This window comes from Bombina bombina, chromosome 2 (assembly GCF_027579735.1).
Source record: "Bombina bombina isolate aBomBom1 chromosome 2, aBomBom1.pri, whole genome shotgun sequence".
Lineage (NCBI taxonomy): Eukaryota > Metazoa > Chordata > Amphibia > Anura > Bombinatoridae > Bombina > Bombina bombina.
The window spans coordinates 492,691,021-492,705,619 of record NC_069500.1 but is presented as its reverse complement, the minus strand read 5'-3'; the positions used below and the strand labels follow the sequence as shown (position 1 = coordinate 492,705,619).

Below are 14,599 nucleotides of genomic sequence, written 5' to 3'. Positions count from 1 at the left end.
CACGCTAAAGAGAGAGGGGTCTCCCCTCAGTTTGGCTACCAACAAATGCCGAAAAGGCCTTCGATCGGGTCGGCTGGCCCTTTCTGGAGGCCACACTACAAACCTTCGGGATAGGCAATAAACTAATACATAGAATCTTTGTGTTAGATCACTCCCCTAATGCATAAATCTCCCTTAATGGCATCCTCTCCCAACCGATCAAGATCACCGGCGGAACCAGGCAGGGCTGCCCTCTATCCCCGATACACTTTGCTTGCCTAGTAGAGACTTTAGCGACTAAGATAAACCACCAAGAAATTCCGGGAATCCAGATTAAAAAGAGGATGAATATAAACTATCAATGTTCACGGATGACATCCTCTTTACCCTCACTAAACCAGAGAGCTCGATCCCACAATTGTTAAAAGAATTAGACAGATTTAACAAACTCAAAAATTTCTTAACAAGTCGGAGATTCTGGGAATAGCCCTTACACCAACTCTAGAGAATCAGGTTAAAAAAGTGCCCATTTCGATGATGCAAGGGATCCCTGAAATATCTGGGTATACTCCTAGCAGACAACCAAGAAACCGTATACAAATTAAACTATTTACCCATTCAAGCTGCATTAATTCGAGATTTCTCCTCCTGGAAAAACAAACATCTTACATGGGTGGGTTGGATAAACACCATCAAAATGAACGCTTTCCCAAAACTTCTGTACATTCTACAAACACTCCCAATACTAATACCTTTTAAATATACCCAACAGTTACAACAAATATTTAGTTCCTTTATATGGAACCGACGGCCTCCCAGAATTAATAAACCTACAATACTACGATCAACTGTACAAGGAGTCCCGGATATTAAATCCTATAGAGACTCCATATTTTTGCAGCGGTTTTTAGATTGGAGAATTCATAGGAATCCTAAAAGATGGATACCCCTAGAGGAAAACTTGAGCCCTGTGACAAATTTATCAGCTCTATGTTGGCATCCTCATCCAAAAAATATAACTAGGCAGATTAATAACCCCATCATTAGGGAAACCCTACAAGTGTGGGAAAACGCAAATAAAAAAACAACACTTATCCTCTAGTCCGGGCCCACTAACCTCACTACTCCTGAATAACGAATTCTCATTGCAAGACACGGGATCAATTACAACATCAACAACTAATATCACTATCCACCAAATAACACGATATATCAATTTACACACAATCAACTAACTGAAAGAGGATACTGTTGGGCACAAAATTGGTTCACTTATAGGAGAGCGCACCACTACATAACCTCAGACATGTACGAAACATGCTCCGGTGGTTAACTAAATTTAGAGAAACTATACATATCTAAGCCACCTATTAAACACACCTTAAAACTAATATACAAATATTACACATACCCACCCCCCCCCCCCCGAGTAACCTTCCATACTCGGTTGAAATATGGGAGAAGGAACTAGATATAATAACCCCACAAACTGCCACAAATTTCTGTAACATAAAATCGTCCTCTTCCTCCATAATCAAAATAAATTACAAAATTTTGCACTGCTGGTATTTGACCCCCAAGACTCCATAGACTGTTTCCTAAAACCAACAATTATTGATGGAGATGCGGCCATGTGGGTAGTGGCATGGGCCACATGAGGTGGTGGTGTTCACAGATTAATCAGTTCTGGAGGGATGTGATTCACGAGAGAGGGAATCTTCCAAGTGCTCCTTCCTCTGGATCCACTGGTATAGCTACTTAATATATATTAGACTGCCACAGAGACATTATAAGCCTTTTTTAAAAATAAATGATAAACGGTGTAAAAGTTCTCATAGCTAAGAATTGGAGGTCCGGAGGAGTCCCTTCCCTAGAGATGTGGCGTAATAAAGTAACAAACCTAATAGAACTTGAAAAATACAGCACTTACAAAACCGGAAATAGAGACCCCTTCACGAGTTGCAGAATACCTGGGAGCTATACCATAAAAGCTTCTCTAAATAATCCCAATACACTAACTTGTGGTACACAATTGAAACCCCTTAGTTACACATTTGTATCCCTAAAGTACTATCCAACAGACGACAAATATTAAGAAAAAAGGTAAATCAGTAAGAAACATAAAAAGATATTAGATTCACCTATATCACGACATAGGCACATGTTTAATGTTTTTCATTATTCTAAATAGAAGACAGAGACATAACTGTTCTTGTTAAAGGTTATTATGCTAGTATACAACAAAAACTGTAAAAACAGGAATCCACATTGTAATGCTGTATTTGTTATGCACGACGACGATAGTAATGTCAATCTGATGAATGTTTGTGTTCTTTTTGACAAGTTGTAATTGAACTGGATTCTTAATAATAATTAAAGAGAAAAAAAAAAGTTTCCAAGATAGCTTCAAGAGCCAAATTTCAAGTCACAAGTTGGCAAAATTGATCTGGTTGGATGCAGGGTGTGAGCTAATGCTTGGAAAAACTGATGGCTTATTTATCGCTAGATATTGCAGAAACTGCAACTTTACCTTGAGAGTTCTTGTGCTTAAAGTGAAAGTCAATCCTATCGTTGTACAAACGCAAAGGGAACTTTCATTTATGAAGTATAAGATACTTCATGTAGAAAGCTCCTTTATTTGTTTCAATCGATCGCCGTTCTTAGCTGCTACAGCAGCCCACGGCTAAAAACAAATTAGCCATGGGCGCCAAGCCGAATATACCGCAGCCATGGGCTGCCGTAGCAGCTAAGAACGGCGATTGATTGAAACAAATAAAAGGAGCTTTCTACATGCATGAAGTATCTTATACTTCATGAATGACAGTCCGCTTTATTTGTTTCAATAGTCAATCATACTAAGATTGACTTTCACTTTAATCCTTACAGAAACCTACAATTGATTCCATAAAAGAGAACTAAATAGGCACTAATGATCTAGAGCTGCAACAACTAATCGGCATAATCGATTATGAAAATAGTTGTTAACGAATATTATAATCGATTGCTTTACTCCAATGAGCTCCTGCACATGGTATTGTGTTTTATGGTTATGCCCTTAGCCTAAAGGACATCTACAGACATTTTACTTTTCAATTTTTCAGGACACTATAAGGTTTCTTTTTAAGTTTATTACTCCTAGCTTATGTGCAACCCAGAAATAAAATAGTCATAATTTGGATTGTTTATATTAAATAAGGCGATTTGGGACTATGCCCATGATATAGTGCCAAACGTATTTACACCTAGCCCTAGATTGATATTTGTTATATAAACTGATGTCACTATTAACCGTTTGCACAATTATTAGCGGATCGCTTGCTATTGCTGATTATATGTACGGCTGTGCCCTTTTGCTTTTTTGTTTTTTTAATTAATTTGAATATGTACCAAATTCATCTTCTGTAAGTATATATCTGTTTTTTTAGGAGTGGACTAGATATTTTTAACCTTATAGCTGGTTGTTTACCATTGCATATAGATATTCAAGATATTTATGTCAGAATAAAGTCCAGGCTTACTTTGTTAAGAGGCCCCTTGCATTGGTGGAGAGCTAACAAAGATAAATATCCCACCTTGGTGATAATGGCAAAACCCTACTTATGCATCTCAGGTACCTCAACACGATCTGAGCGCCCCTTCTCTGCTGCAGGCAAAATAGCTTGCAAAAAAGAGCCAGCCTCAGCCAGGAGCATGTAGACATTTTTGCATTTCAATGCAAAGTTTCTGAAAGAGTGAATAACAAAATGTTATAAACAGCGGTAGTTCTACCTCTTACTAGTTCTACCTCTTTTCAACAAGTTTGTGGTTTTGTTTTGCTTAATTATAAAAATTTGTTCTGCCACTTAAAAAATTGGGCCAACGGTTGTGTTAATGTAAAGTTTTACTCTGAAGTTTATATTTATAACACTCAGTTTGTGGATTTTATTTTAAATATAGGAAAAAATACTTAATTTATGGTTTTATCCGATAAGTCGGAAAAATAATCGGCCGATTAATAGATTATGAAAATAAAAGTTAGTTGCAGCCCTATAATGATGCATTACGTTGTAGCATCCAGGCTGAAAAGCTATACCATATCCAATAATAAACAGGGGATATTGATTTCTAACATGCATAAAGGAAAGTGTTGATGACGGGGAGATCTTCAACTATTGCAATCTGGTGATCTCCATAGCCTCCAATTGGGGATCTGAATGACAGACATGACCTTATATCAACATGCCTGGGGACACATGAAGAATCCTAGGAGGAGCAATTGCTTGTTGTAGCAAGAGTGATAACCAGGGCCATCATAAGCAATAACATTATGGCAATCACAGTCACAGACTCTTTGTAATCTCTGCCACACAAGGAATTAGTGGAATTTGAGGAAACTGTATTAGAGCATCCACTAGATCTTGAGGGGTTGAAAGACAACTGTAGAATAGAGGTACTTTATGAGATGATAAAACAGAGCATCTCCTTCTGAAATTAACCAGGAAAATTAAATTTCTACAATTTCTGACGTGGACCTGTTCTTTTGAAACTGAATATAAGCTCTCCCTGACCTGTTGTCTGTCTGTATCCCGAGTGTCTGTTAGAAGGCTGCGGTCACCTAAGTGGGGAGTATTGTACTCTATTCTAGTCATTCTGTACATTGTGTTATTAACATCTAACATATCTGTATAGTTTTTGTAATTATTCTGTATCCCGAGTGTCCTTACCGGCAGAAGTTGCAAGAAGTGCTGAAGGGCCTGACTAACTACTCTGATCTCCATGATTTCAAAGGGTAATTTTTAACTCTCCAGGTACCACACCCCTTGAGCAAACTGTCCCTGACAAAGAGCTCCTAATAGATTAACATCTTGATGATTTCCCAAAAAAGCTGTTCTTAAAAAAAATAAAAAACTGCCACCACAGATCTGAGATACACATGGTTGACAACAAGTATACATGTATTGCATATAAAGAGCAAAATGTTGCACAAGGACAGTATGACTTTCTGGACAGCTGCAGTGTTTTAGGAGGCTGGAGCACACTTTCAGTCACACCAGTTGCAGAGTGGCTGGCACTTACAGCTTTAAAGAAATGCGCACACACACACCCTCTACCCAAAAGTGCATTCCCCATATGACATCATCCAACATAGAGCATTAATCCTTTAATAAACAAAAACACACAACACAAGGTAAAAAGTATGCTCCAACAATCTGGTAAAAGACAACAAGGCCAGGGGGGCCCTAAATCCCATATTGGCCAGCCAGGTAAGGAGACTGCAACAAAAGGATGGACAGAACTAGGAGTAGGAGAAGTTGAGGATACTTCTTATAGGGTTAAATGAGGCAGTATTTTTTTTCTGCCCACACCCCTCAGAGAGGGGGTTCACACTGGTAAGTATTACCTGTGAGGGTCACAATATACACTAAGCCATTCCAGAGTCACCAGAATTCAAATACTTTAGAGCTCTTTTTGTTTTGTTTTTAAACTTGTTAAGAGTACAATTTGCACAGCACAGAGAGTGGATATACAAAGTATCTGGTTTAACCATTTACAGTTCAAAAGTAAAAAAGGAAACTTGGTGCAAACAGAACTTGATCCAAATCAGATTTTTGCCCCTTCTAGATGTAAGATTCGCCTTATACTCCATGTTACACTGAATGTTGTTTAGATTTCCCCCCCTTTTGGGTTCCATGTTCCTTTAAGAAATTTTCAGACCAAGCATAAAAATAGGGATGCGAAGGTATGGGATATCATTGCACAGGGTCTTGGGGAAAAATTAATAAAGAACCCTGATCTACAGTGATTCTATGTGGGATTTGTGTAAAACCTAGCATAACTAATTTATTGGTGAACAAATAATTGATGGAAAATAATTTTTAGACCTCACCTTAAACCGACTCCCATCCTCTTGGATAAAGTAATAATCCACAGCACTAATAAGGCGTTTGTCCTCATCCAGAATCTCGTTCTACCAGAAAATATAGGAAAGAACAAAAAAAAAAAATTTAACCGAGCAACGGACTGAACCAGGTTTATTGTTGAATAAATACAAGATAAGTTATATTTTATTAAAGTTTAAATGCTGGGGGGAAAAAAGAGGCACAAGGAGAGCAGAAAACCACATAACACTGGAACAGAGTGAAAAACAATGTAGTTTCAGAAGGGATAGATAGAACATTTAGTAAATGAATGTAGATGGCACAAAGATTTGGACCTCAGTCCTCCTACTGACAAGTAATAAATATTACAAGAGACAACTAACTGGGTGCATGTTGATCAGCCAACCCGTTCTCTCCCCAGGTTCCTTAAACCTCTCAAATCCATACTGAGCATCAATCTTATCCGTCCACTGGCTACGCTCCAGACGTTTGGCAGCTGAATTGGAGGCAGAGTCATCTCTAGAGGAAGGAAAATACAATATCAATGAATAAAAGAAAATGTCATGGAATTTTTGTTTCATCATTCTATAGACAAGCCTTTCATTATCACTAGGTTTATAGGCAATAGGCAACATTTCTCTCCCTCACCTACAGTAACCCATCCCACTCAGGTCTCCTGAACAATTATTTTCCCTGCTTAAGACCACCTGAGCATATCCCGTTTCTCTCAGCAACTCCCCCCCCCAAGCAGCTTTTCTCTCTCAGCATTCCTCTTGCTCACTCTCTCTTACCCCCCCCCCCCTCAACACTCAAGCTGCTTCTCTCTTGACAACCCCATCCCACTCAAGTGACTATCAGCATCCCCTCCCCAAACACACTCAAGCAGCTCAACTCAAAAGCACCCCCTTCTTCTTACACACACACTGCGCTGCCCCTCTCCCTTCTTCTTACACACATTGCGCTGCCCCTCTCCCTTCTTCTTACACACACACACTGCGCTGCCCCTCTCCCTTCTTCTTACACACACACACTGCGCTGCCCCTCTCCCTTCTTCTTACACACACACACTGCGCTGCCCCTCTCCCTTCTTCTTACACACACACACTGCGCTGCCCCTCTCCCTTCTTCTTACACACACACACTGCGCTGCCCCTCTCCCTTCTTCTTACACACTGCGCTGCCCCTCTCCCTTCTTCTTACACACCCACTGCGCTGCCCCTCTCCCTTCTTCTTACACACATTGCGCTGCCCCTCTCCCTTCTTCTTACACACACACACTGCACTGCCCCTCTCCCTTCTTCTTACACACACACACTGCGCTGCCCCTCTCCCTTCTTCTTACACACTGCGCTGCCCCTCTCCCTTCTTCTTACACACACACTGCGCTGCCCCTGTCCCTTCTTCTTACACACACACACACACACACACACACACTGCGCTGCCCCTCTCCCTTCTTCTTACACACACACACTGCGCTGCCCCTCTCCCTTCTTCTTACACACACACACTGCGCTGCCCCTCTCCCTTCTTACACACACACACGCGCTGCCCCTCTCCCTTCTTCTTACACACACACACTGCGCTGCCCCTCTCCCTTCTTCTTACACACACTGCGCTGCCCCTCTCCCTTCTTCTTACACACACACTGCGCTGCCCCTCTCCCTTCTTCTTACACACACACTGCGCTGCCCCTCTCCCTTCTTCTTACACACACACTGCGCTGCCCCTCTCCCTTCTTCTTACACACACTGCCCCTCTCCCTTCTTCTTACACACACTGCCCCTCTCCCTTCTTCTTACACACACTGCCCCTCTCCCTTCTTCTTACACACACACTGCCCCTCCCCCTTCTTCTTACACACACACTGCCCCTCCCCCTTCTTCTTACACACACTGCGCTGCCCCTCTCCCTTCTTCTTACACACACTGCGCTGCCCCTCTCCCTTCTTCTTACACACACACTGCGCTGCCCCTCTCCCTTCTTCTTACACACACTGCGCTGCCCCTCTCCCTTCTTCTTACACACACACTGCGCTGCCCCTCTCCCTTCTTCTTACACACACTGCGCTGCCCCTCTCCCTTCTTCTTACACACACTGTGCTGCCCCTCTCCCTTCTTCTTACACACACTGTGCTGCCCCTCTCCCTTCTTCTTACACACACTGTGCTGCCCCTCTCCCTTCTTCTTACACACACTGTGCTGCCCCTCTCCCTTCTTCTTACACACACTGTGCTGCCCCTCTCCCTTCTTCTTACACACACTGTGCTGCCCCTCTCCCTTCTTCTTACACACACTGTGCTGCCCCTCTCCCTTCTTCTTACACACACTGTGCTGCCCCTCTCCCTTCTTCTTACACACACACTGCGCTGCCCCTCTCCCTTCTTCTTACACACACACTGCGCTGCCCCTCTCCCTTCTTCTTACACACACTGCGCTGCCCCTCTCCCTTCTTCTTACACACACACTGCGCTGCCCCTCTCCCTTCTTCTTACACACACTGCGCTGCCCCTCTCCCTTCTTCTTACACACACACTGCGCTGCCCCTCTCCCTTCTTCTTACACACACTGCGCTGCCCCTCTCCCTTCTTCTTACACACACTGTGCTGCCCCTCTCCCTTCTTCTTACACACACTGCGCTGCCCCTCTCCCTTCTTCTTACACACACTGTGCTGCCCCTCTCCCTTCTTCTTACACACACTGTGCTGCCCCTCTCCCTTCTTCTTACACACACTGCGCTGCCCCTCTCCCTTCTTCTTACACACACTGTGCTGCCCCTCTCCCTTCTTCTTACACACACTGTGCTGCCCCTCTCCCTTCTTCTTACACACACTGTGCTGCCCCTCTCCCTTCTTCTTACACACACTGTGCTGCCCCTCTCCCTTCTTCTTACACACACTGTGCTGCCCCTCTCCCTTCTTCTTACACACACTGTGCTGCCCCTCTCCCTTCTTCTTACACACACTGTGCTGCCCCTCTCCCTTCTTCTTACACACACTGTGCTGCCCCTCTCCCTTCTTCTTACACACACTGTGCTGCCCCTCTCCCTTCTTCTTACACACACTGTGCTGCCCCTCTCCCTTCTTCTTACACACACTGTGCTGCCCCTCTCCCTTCTTCTTACACACACTGTGCTGCCCCTCTCCCTTCTTACACACACTGTGCTGCCCCTCTCCCTTCTTACACACACTGTAAAGTTTATATCCATCTCAGACTTGTACTTAGCACATATCTTTCCAGACCACTCACTGCTGGTTCTCCCCTTCTTTACGATTCTCTGTCCTCAGTTTTCCGCTGTTTTGCAGAACCATTCTGACAACTAGCAATACTTCCCGCGCTAGCTAGCTCCCGCCAGCACTCGCTCCTTTCCCAGCGTCACCACTCGCAACCAATCCAACTTAACGCCACTCCCCCAAACCAATCAAAAACGGATCTCAGTTTTAGCTCCAGTAAACTTGATTCTTCCTTATTTTTTATTCGTCGAGCCTCTTGTAAGGGACTGGTAAAGAAGAGACATCCAAGCTGAGAAGCGAACAGTCACTTCACTGTGGTTATTACATATATGCTCGTTCGTCTTTATTTTTTTGTTAAGATTAACATTTTACAACCCTACAATAGTGACTCCACCTCTAAAATAGCACTTTAGGGACCATTAGGATTTACAAAATTATTTTCTCAAGTCTAGATTTTTTTGATCGGCGTTTAAGAGTATTGCCACATTGTATAGACTAACAGTGCGAGATGCGTTAGGAAAATATATTGAATCCTTCTGCCATTTAATGGGTTAAAGGTGAGGCTTGGGCATACAGTTCATTATAAAGCGTAATTGCAATTTTAAGCAACTTTGCAATTTACTTCTATTATCAATTTTTCCTCGTTCTCTTGCTATCTTTATTTGAAAAGCAGAAGTGTAAAGCTTAGGAGCTGGCCCATTTTTGGTTCAGAACCTGGGTAGCGCTTGCTGATTGGTGGCTAAATGTAGCCACCAATATGCAAGCACTATCCAGGGTGATGGACCAAAAATGGGCCAGCTCCTAAGATTTTACATTCTTGCTTTTCAAATAAAGATAGCAAGAGAGTCAAGAAAAACTGGTGATAGGAGTAAATTACAAAGTTGCTTTAAATTGCATGCCCTATCTGAATCATGAAAGAAAAAAATTGGGTTTAGTATCCCTTTAAGTGTGATTTATAGTTAGAGTACAATAAGAAGTGAAGGATGAATTTTGAGACGTATTCTAGCATGTGCATTTATATTTAGTTAAATCATTTTATAAATTGCCTTTCTGCATTGTAAAGCTATTAACAAATATAAAAATAATTATTTATTTGCAACAAGCTATCACATTTCTCAGTTTTGTGCAGGGGTAGATAAAAGGAAAGTGGATAAAAGTGTTGTGTAATATGGTAAATTTGTTTCTCACAGACATCACCATAAAAACAACTTTTGCGTGTTTCTTTTAACTTGTTTATTGTCATAAACTTCACTGTTTAACACTGCAAGACAATATTAACACCATAAATAAGGAATGTAAGTTGAGAGTGGCTTATGATTAACCATAATGTTATACAATGTGCAAATAAACATATTATAAATGAAGACATTTAGCAGTTTTCTAAGCTTGCACAGCTAACCTACTTCTGCAAATAAAGGAACATTAGCTGAATTTTGCTATTTTATTTTCACAGACATTTCTTCATTAATAGTGAGACTTTTTCAGGCATGCCCTAGAACACATCACGTGACTTGGGAGTATTCATTGCTACCTTGGGGACATAGCCTGCAGTAGGCGTGGCTTGGCTCAGTTTGTTCACTTTTTGCAATTCTGTGTTCCTGAGTTGGTGACAATGCCGCAGATGTCCAAGCCTGTCCGGGAGCTGAAATCTGAACCACTACACCTGCTTCTCATAAGGAGTTATCTACAACTTCTGAAGAGCCGTCCACTTCTCACCAAAGCTGTGACCAGGTGACTCAAAAGATTCTCATAGGATGTGAGATGTGCATTGATTCAAAATCAATGTTTCCTCCCAAGTAAATAAATACATTCTTTAAAATATGCACACAGTTAATGAGCTTTGGAGTAGCTAAAATACACAGGACCACTGAGATGTAGGAATACCATTAGGAAGCACCCAAATATATGTTGTCAGAGAGACTATTCCAAAAAGGTATTTTGAGGTGAGAAATTATATAAAGTTTTACTAATTATGTTGAAAGCATTCTGACACCAAAACCACACTTTGCTGCTGTGCAAGATCTGAAAGGGACAATGTACTGTAAAATTGTTGTCCCCTTAATGTGTTTCCAATGACTTCTTATACCAGCTGCAGAGTATAAAATGTATAATAATTTGATCCTTTATGTTTGTTTGTATATGAAATAGCTGGTTATGTTCTTTGCACCTAAGCCTATTAAAATGGGCTGAGCTTGCAGGAAATTCAGACCTCTTTATATTATTACTTTATATACACACAATTGCTTTCTTTATCTCATCTCTGTATACCAAAGCCCAATTCTTAGATAGCATTGATAATTAACAATTTCGTCTGCTGGCTGTGTTTACATTGCCCTAAAGTATAGTTGCGGATACAATATTCAAAATCAGATATTTCAAATGCCAAAATAAAAGTAAAGTAGGTATTTGTAAACAGTTTTATACACTCCAAGTAGGTCAAATGGATAATTGGGAACAAATTAAGGGGGGAAAAGCTTACAGTACATTGTCCCTTTAATGCAGTTACCTTTTTATTTATACAGAATCTTAAAAGAAGGGTTGCTTAACCCTATAAACCTAGAATGAGTAACGTTATATATGTCTCTCCAAGATTCTTCTCTTACTGCAAGGGTGATTTCCTCACACTGTACTGAAGATTTCTCTTACTGTATAAAATGGTTACACTTTAGTGTTGGTGGTCAATATTTTTGTCAGTATATTTTTTCACAAAGCTACTGTATAAGTAACTTGGTGAAAAGAGTGGTAGCTAGCTATACTTATATTTATTGAGACTCATGTATTAATGCATGATGGTAAATCCTATTCTTTTAAAAATGGGACTAATAAGGTATTAGTGATATTTGCAGAGACAGCATTGACCTAATAGATTCAAGTGCAGCAATGTTAAAGGGATATTTAAGTCCAAATTAAACTTTAATGATTCAGAAAGGGCATGCAATTTTAAACAACTTTCTAATTTACTTTTATCATCAAATTTGCTTTGTTCTCCTGGTATTCTTAGTTGAAAGCTAAACCTAGGTAGGCTCACATGAAAACAGCTAGAGGGCGTAGTTCATGTGTTTCATACAAATAACATTGTGCTCATGCACATGGAGTTATTTAACCTCTTAAAGACATATGACGGAATTTTTCTGTCATAAAACAATTGAGCAAACTGAAAGCTGTGCCCTTAAAGGGTTAAGTCAGCACTAATTGCCTGACATGCAAGTTTGTAAAAAGATCTGCGATAAGGAGGCAGTCTGCAGAAGCTTAGATGTAAGGTAATTGCTGAAGTAAAAAATATATTTCTATAATAGTGTTGGTTATGCAAAACTGGGGAATGGCAAATAAAGGGAGTATCTATCTTTTTAAACAATAACATTTTTTGTGTTTACTATCCCTTTTAAAAGGGAAGAGAAATGTTACAATTACAGAAATTATATGAGGGAAATAAATGTGCAACTCAGCCCAGCACGGACCAAAAGTTGTACCTTTCCTGTCAAAGAATCTGAGGGCATAGTCCTTTCAGTAAAACTGTCCTTGTGACCCCTGTAATACAGTGAGAGGGAGGGGAATAGGATTAAAGCATTTCATTAGTATAAATGGTTATTCATTTACATTTATTTAAAGTGGCATCTACAAACATCTAACATATAGATCAAAACGAATCATTTCTAGTGGGTACAGTTGTAGGTTGGTCTTCCTTATATGACTATGTATTTATAAGACTGTAGTTAGCGGTTCACCTTTTATATGCAGGAGGAATAACCAGCAACCTCTAATAACCACAGGCTCTCTGTGTATTTTTGAGAACAACACCCAGTAAACAGCAGACGCTTAGCAGACCAGTGCTCTAAAAATAATATGGGCCACAGTTATGAATTTATATAGACAAGAATGTATTTAGTGGAATAACAGTATTAATATTTACAAAACCATGCAATATTGCCAAATAAATGGAGAACCTTCTTACACAGGTCCCCAAACTTTTTTTTTTGCAGGGCCAGTCATTAAAGGGACAGTCAACACCAGCATTTTTGTTGTTTTAAAAGATAATCCATTAATTACCCATTCCCCAGTTTTGCATAACCAACAAAGTTATAATAATACTCGTTTTACCTCTGTGATTATCTTGTATCTAAGCCTCTGCAGACTGCCCCCTTATTTCAGTTCTTTTGACAGACTTGCATTTAAGCCAACCGGTGCTCACTCCTCGGTAAATTCACGTGCATGAGCTCAATGTTATCTATATGAAACATATGAACTAATGCCCTCTAGTGGTGAAAAACTGTCAAAATGCATTTAGATTAGAGGCGGCCTTCAAGATCTAAGAAATTAGAATATGAACCTCCTAGGTTTAGCTTTCAACTAAGAATTCCAAGAGAACAAAGCAAATTTGGTGATAAATGTAAATTGGAAAGTTGTTTAAAATTGTGTGCCCTATTTGAATCATGAAAGATTTTTTTTGGACTAGACTGTCCCTTTAAGGGTCGGATTGGCCAGGAGCCATATTACATTATACCTACACTATAAAGATATTTTTCAAAGCAAAATTAGATTATAGTAATATTTTAACTTTAAATTACGTAGGAAATTAATTACATACTTAAAGGGCCAGTAACCCCACCAAATAAGGTTATATAATAATGCACACAGTGCAGAATTATATAACATTAGCCTAGCGCCAGGTTTCTAAAGCAGAGTATAGCTGAATGTAGCTCGCTCCCGCCACCATACCCGAGCGGGAGCGAGCTACATTCAGTTTAATGGCGCGATCGGGCGTGCTGTGACTAGACAGCGTGCCCGATGCGCTTAGGTAAAAAACAGACCCGCTCAGTAGAGCTAGAAGCGGCGTTCTGAAAAATAGATTTTCGTAGGTAAATATCTTTGCTTTAGAAACCTAGTGCTAGGCTAATGTTATATAATTCTGCACTGTGTGCATTATTATATAACCTTATTTGGTGGGGTTTCTGGCCCTTTAAAGGGACAGTCAACAACAGAATTTATGTTGTTTAAAAATAGATAATCCCTTTTTTACCCATTCCCCAGTTTTTGCATAACCAACACAGTTATAATAATACACTTTTTACCTCTGTGATTACCTTGTATCTAAGCCTCTGCAAACTGCCCCCTTATTTCAATTTTTTTAACAGACTTGCATTTTAGCCAATCAGTGCTGACTTCTAGGTAACTCCACGTGCGTGAGCTCAATGTTATCTAAATGACACACATGAACTAATGCCCTCTAGTGGTGAAAAAATGTCAAATGCATTTAGATAAGAGGCTGCCTTCAAGGTCTAAGAAATTAGCATATTAGCCTATCTAGGTTTAGCTTTCAACTAAGAATATCAATGGAACGAAGCAAAACTGGTGATAAAAGTAAATTGGAAAGTTGTTTAAATTTACATGCCCCATCTGAATCCTGAAAGTTTATTTAAAGGGGCAGTCTACACCTTAGTCATCTTAAAGTCTTATTTTAGATTAAACTGCAAAAACCCTCCTGCACCTTTTCTATATCATACAACAGGAATGGTAAAAAAGTTTTTTTAAATTA

At 40.2% G+C, this 14,599-nt stretch overlaps 2 protein-coding genes across 2 annotated transcripts in view; one reads left to right on the top strand and one right to left on the bottom strand.

Annotated features, from left to right (window-relative positions):
- The window catches only part of POLE (DNA polymerase epsilon, catalytic subunit), a 571,199-nt gene extending 562,015 nt beyond the window's left edge, over nt 1–9,184 (bottom strand). The window contains exons 1-3 of the mRNA XM_053702214.1: nt 9,083–9,184; nt 6,221–6,356; nt 5,846–5,926 (exon numbers count right to left, since the gene is read on the bottom strand). Of these exons, the coding sequence (XP_053558189.1) occupies nt 5,846–5,926; nt 6,221–6,356; nt 9,083–9,144 (279 nt within the window). The 5' untranslated portion in view covers nt 9,145–9,184. The remainder of the gene's footprint in view (nt 1–5,845; nt 5,927–6,220; nt 6,357–9,082) is intronic.
- Nucleotides 9,185–9,365: 181 nt separating this feature from the next.
- The window catches only part of PXMP2 (peroxisomal membrane protein 2), a 34,262-nt gene continuing 29,028 nt past the window's right edge, over nt 9,366–14,599 (top strand). Inside the window, exons 1-2 of the mRNA XM_053702213.1 lie at nt 9,366–9,383; nt 10,520–10,797. Of these exons, the coding sequence (XP_053558188.1) occupies nt 10,679–10,797 (119 nt within the window). The 5' untranslated portion in view covers nt 9,366–9,383; nt 10,520–10,678. The remainder of the gene's footprint in view (nt 9,384–10,519; nt 10,798–14,599) is intronic.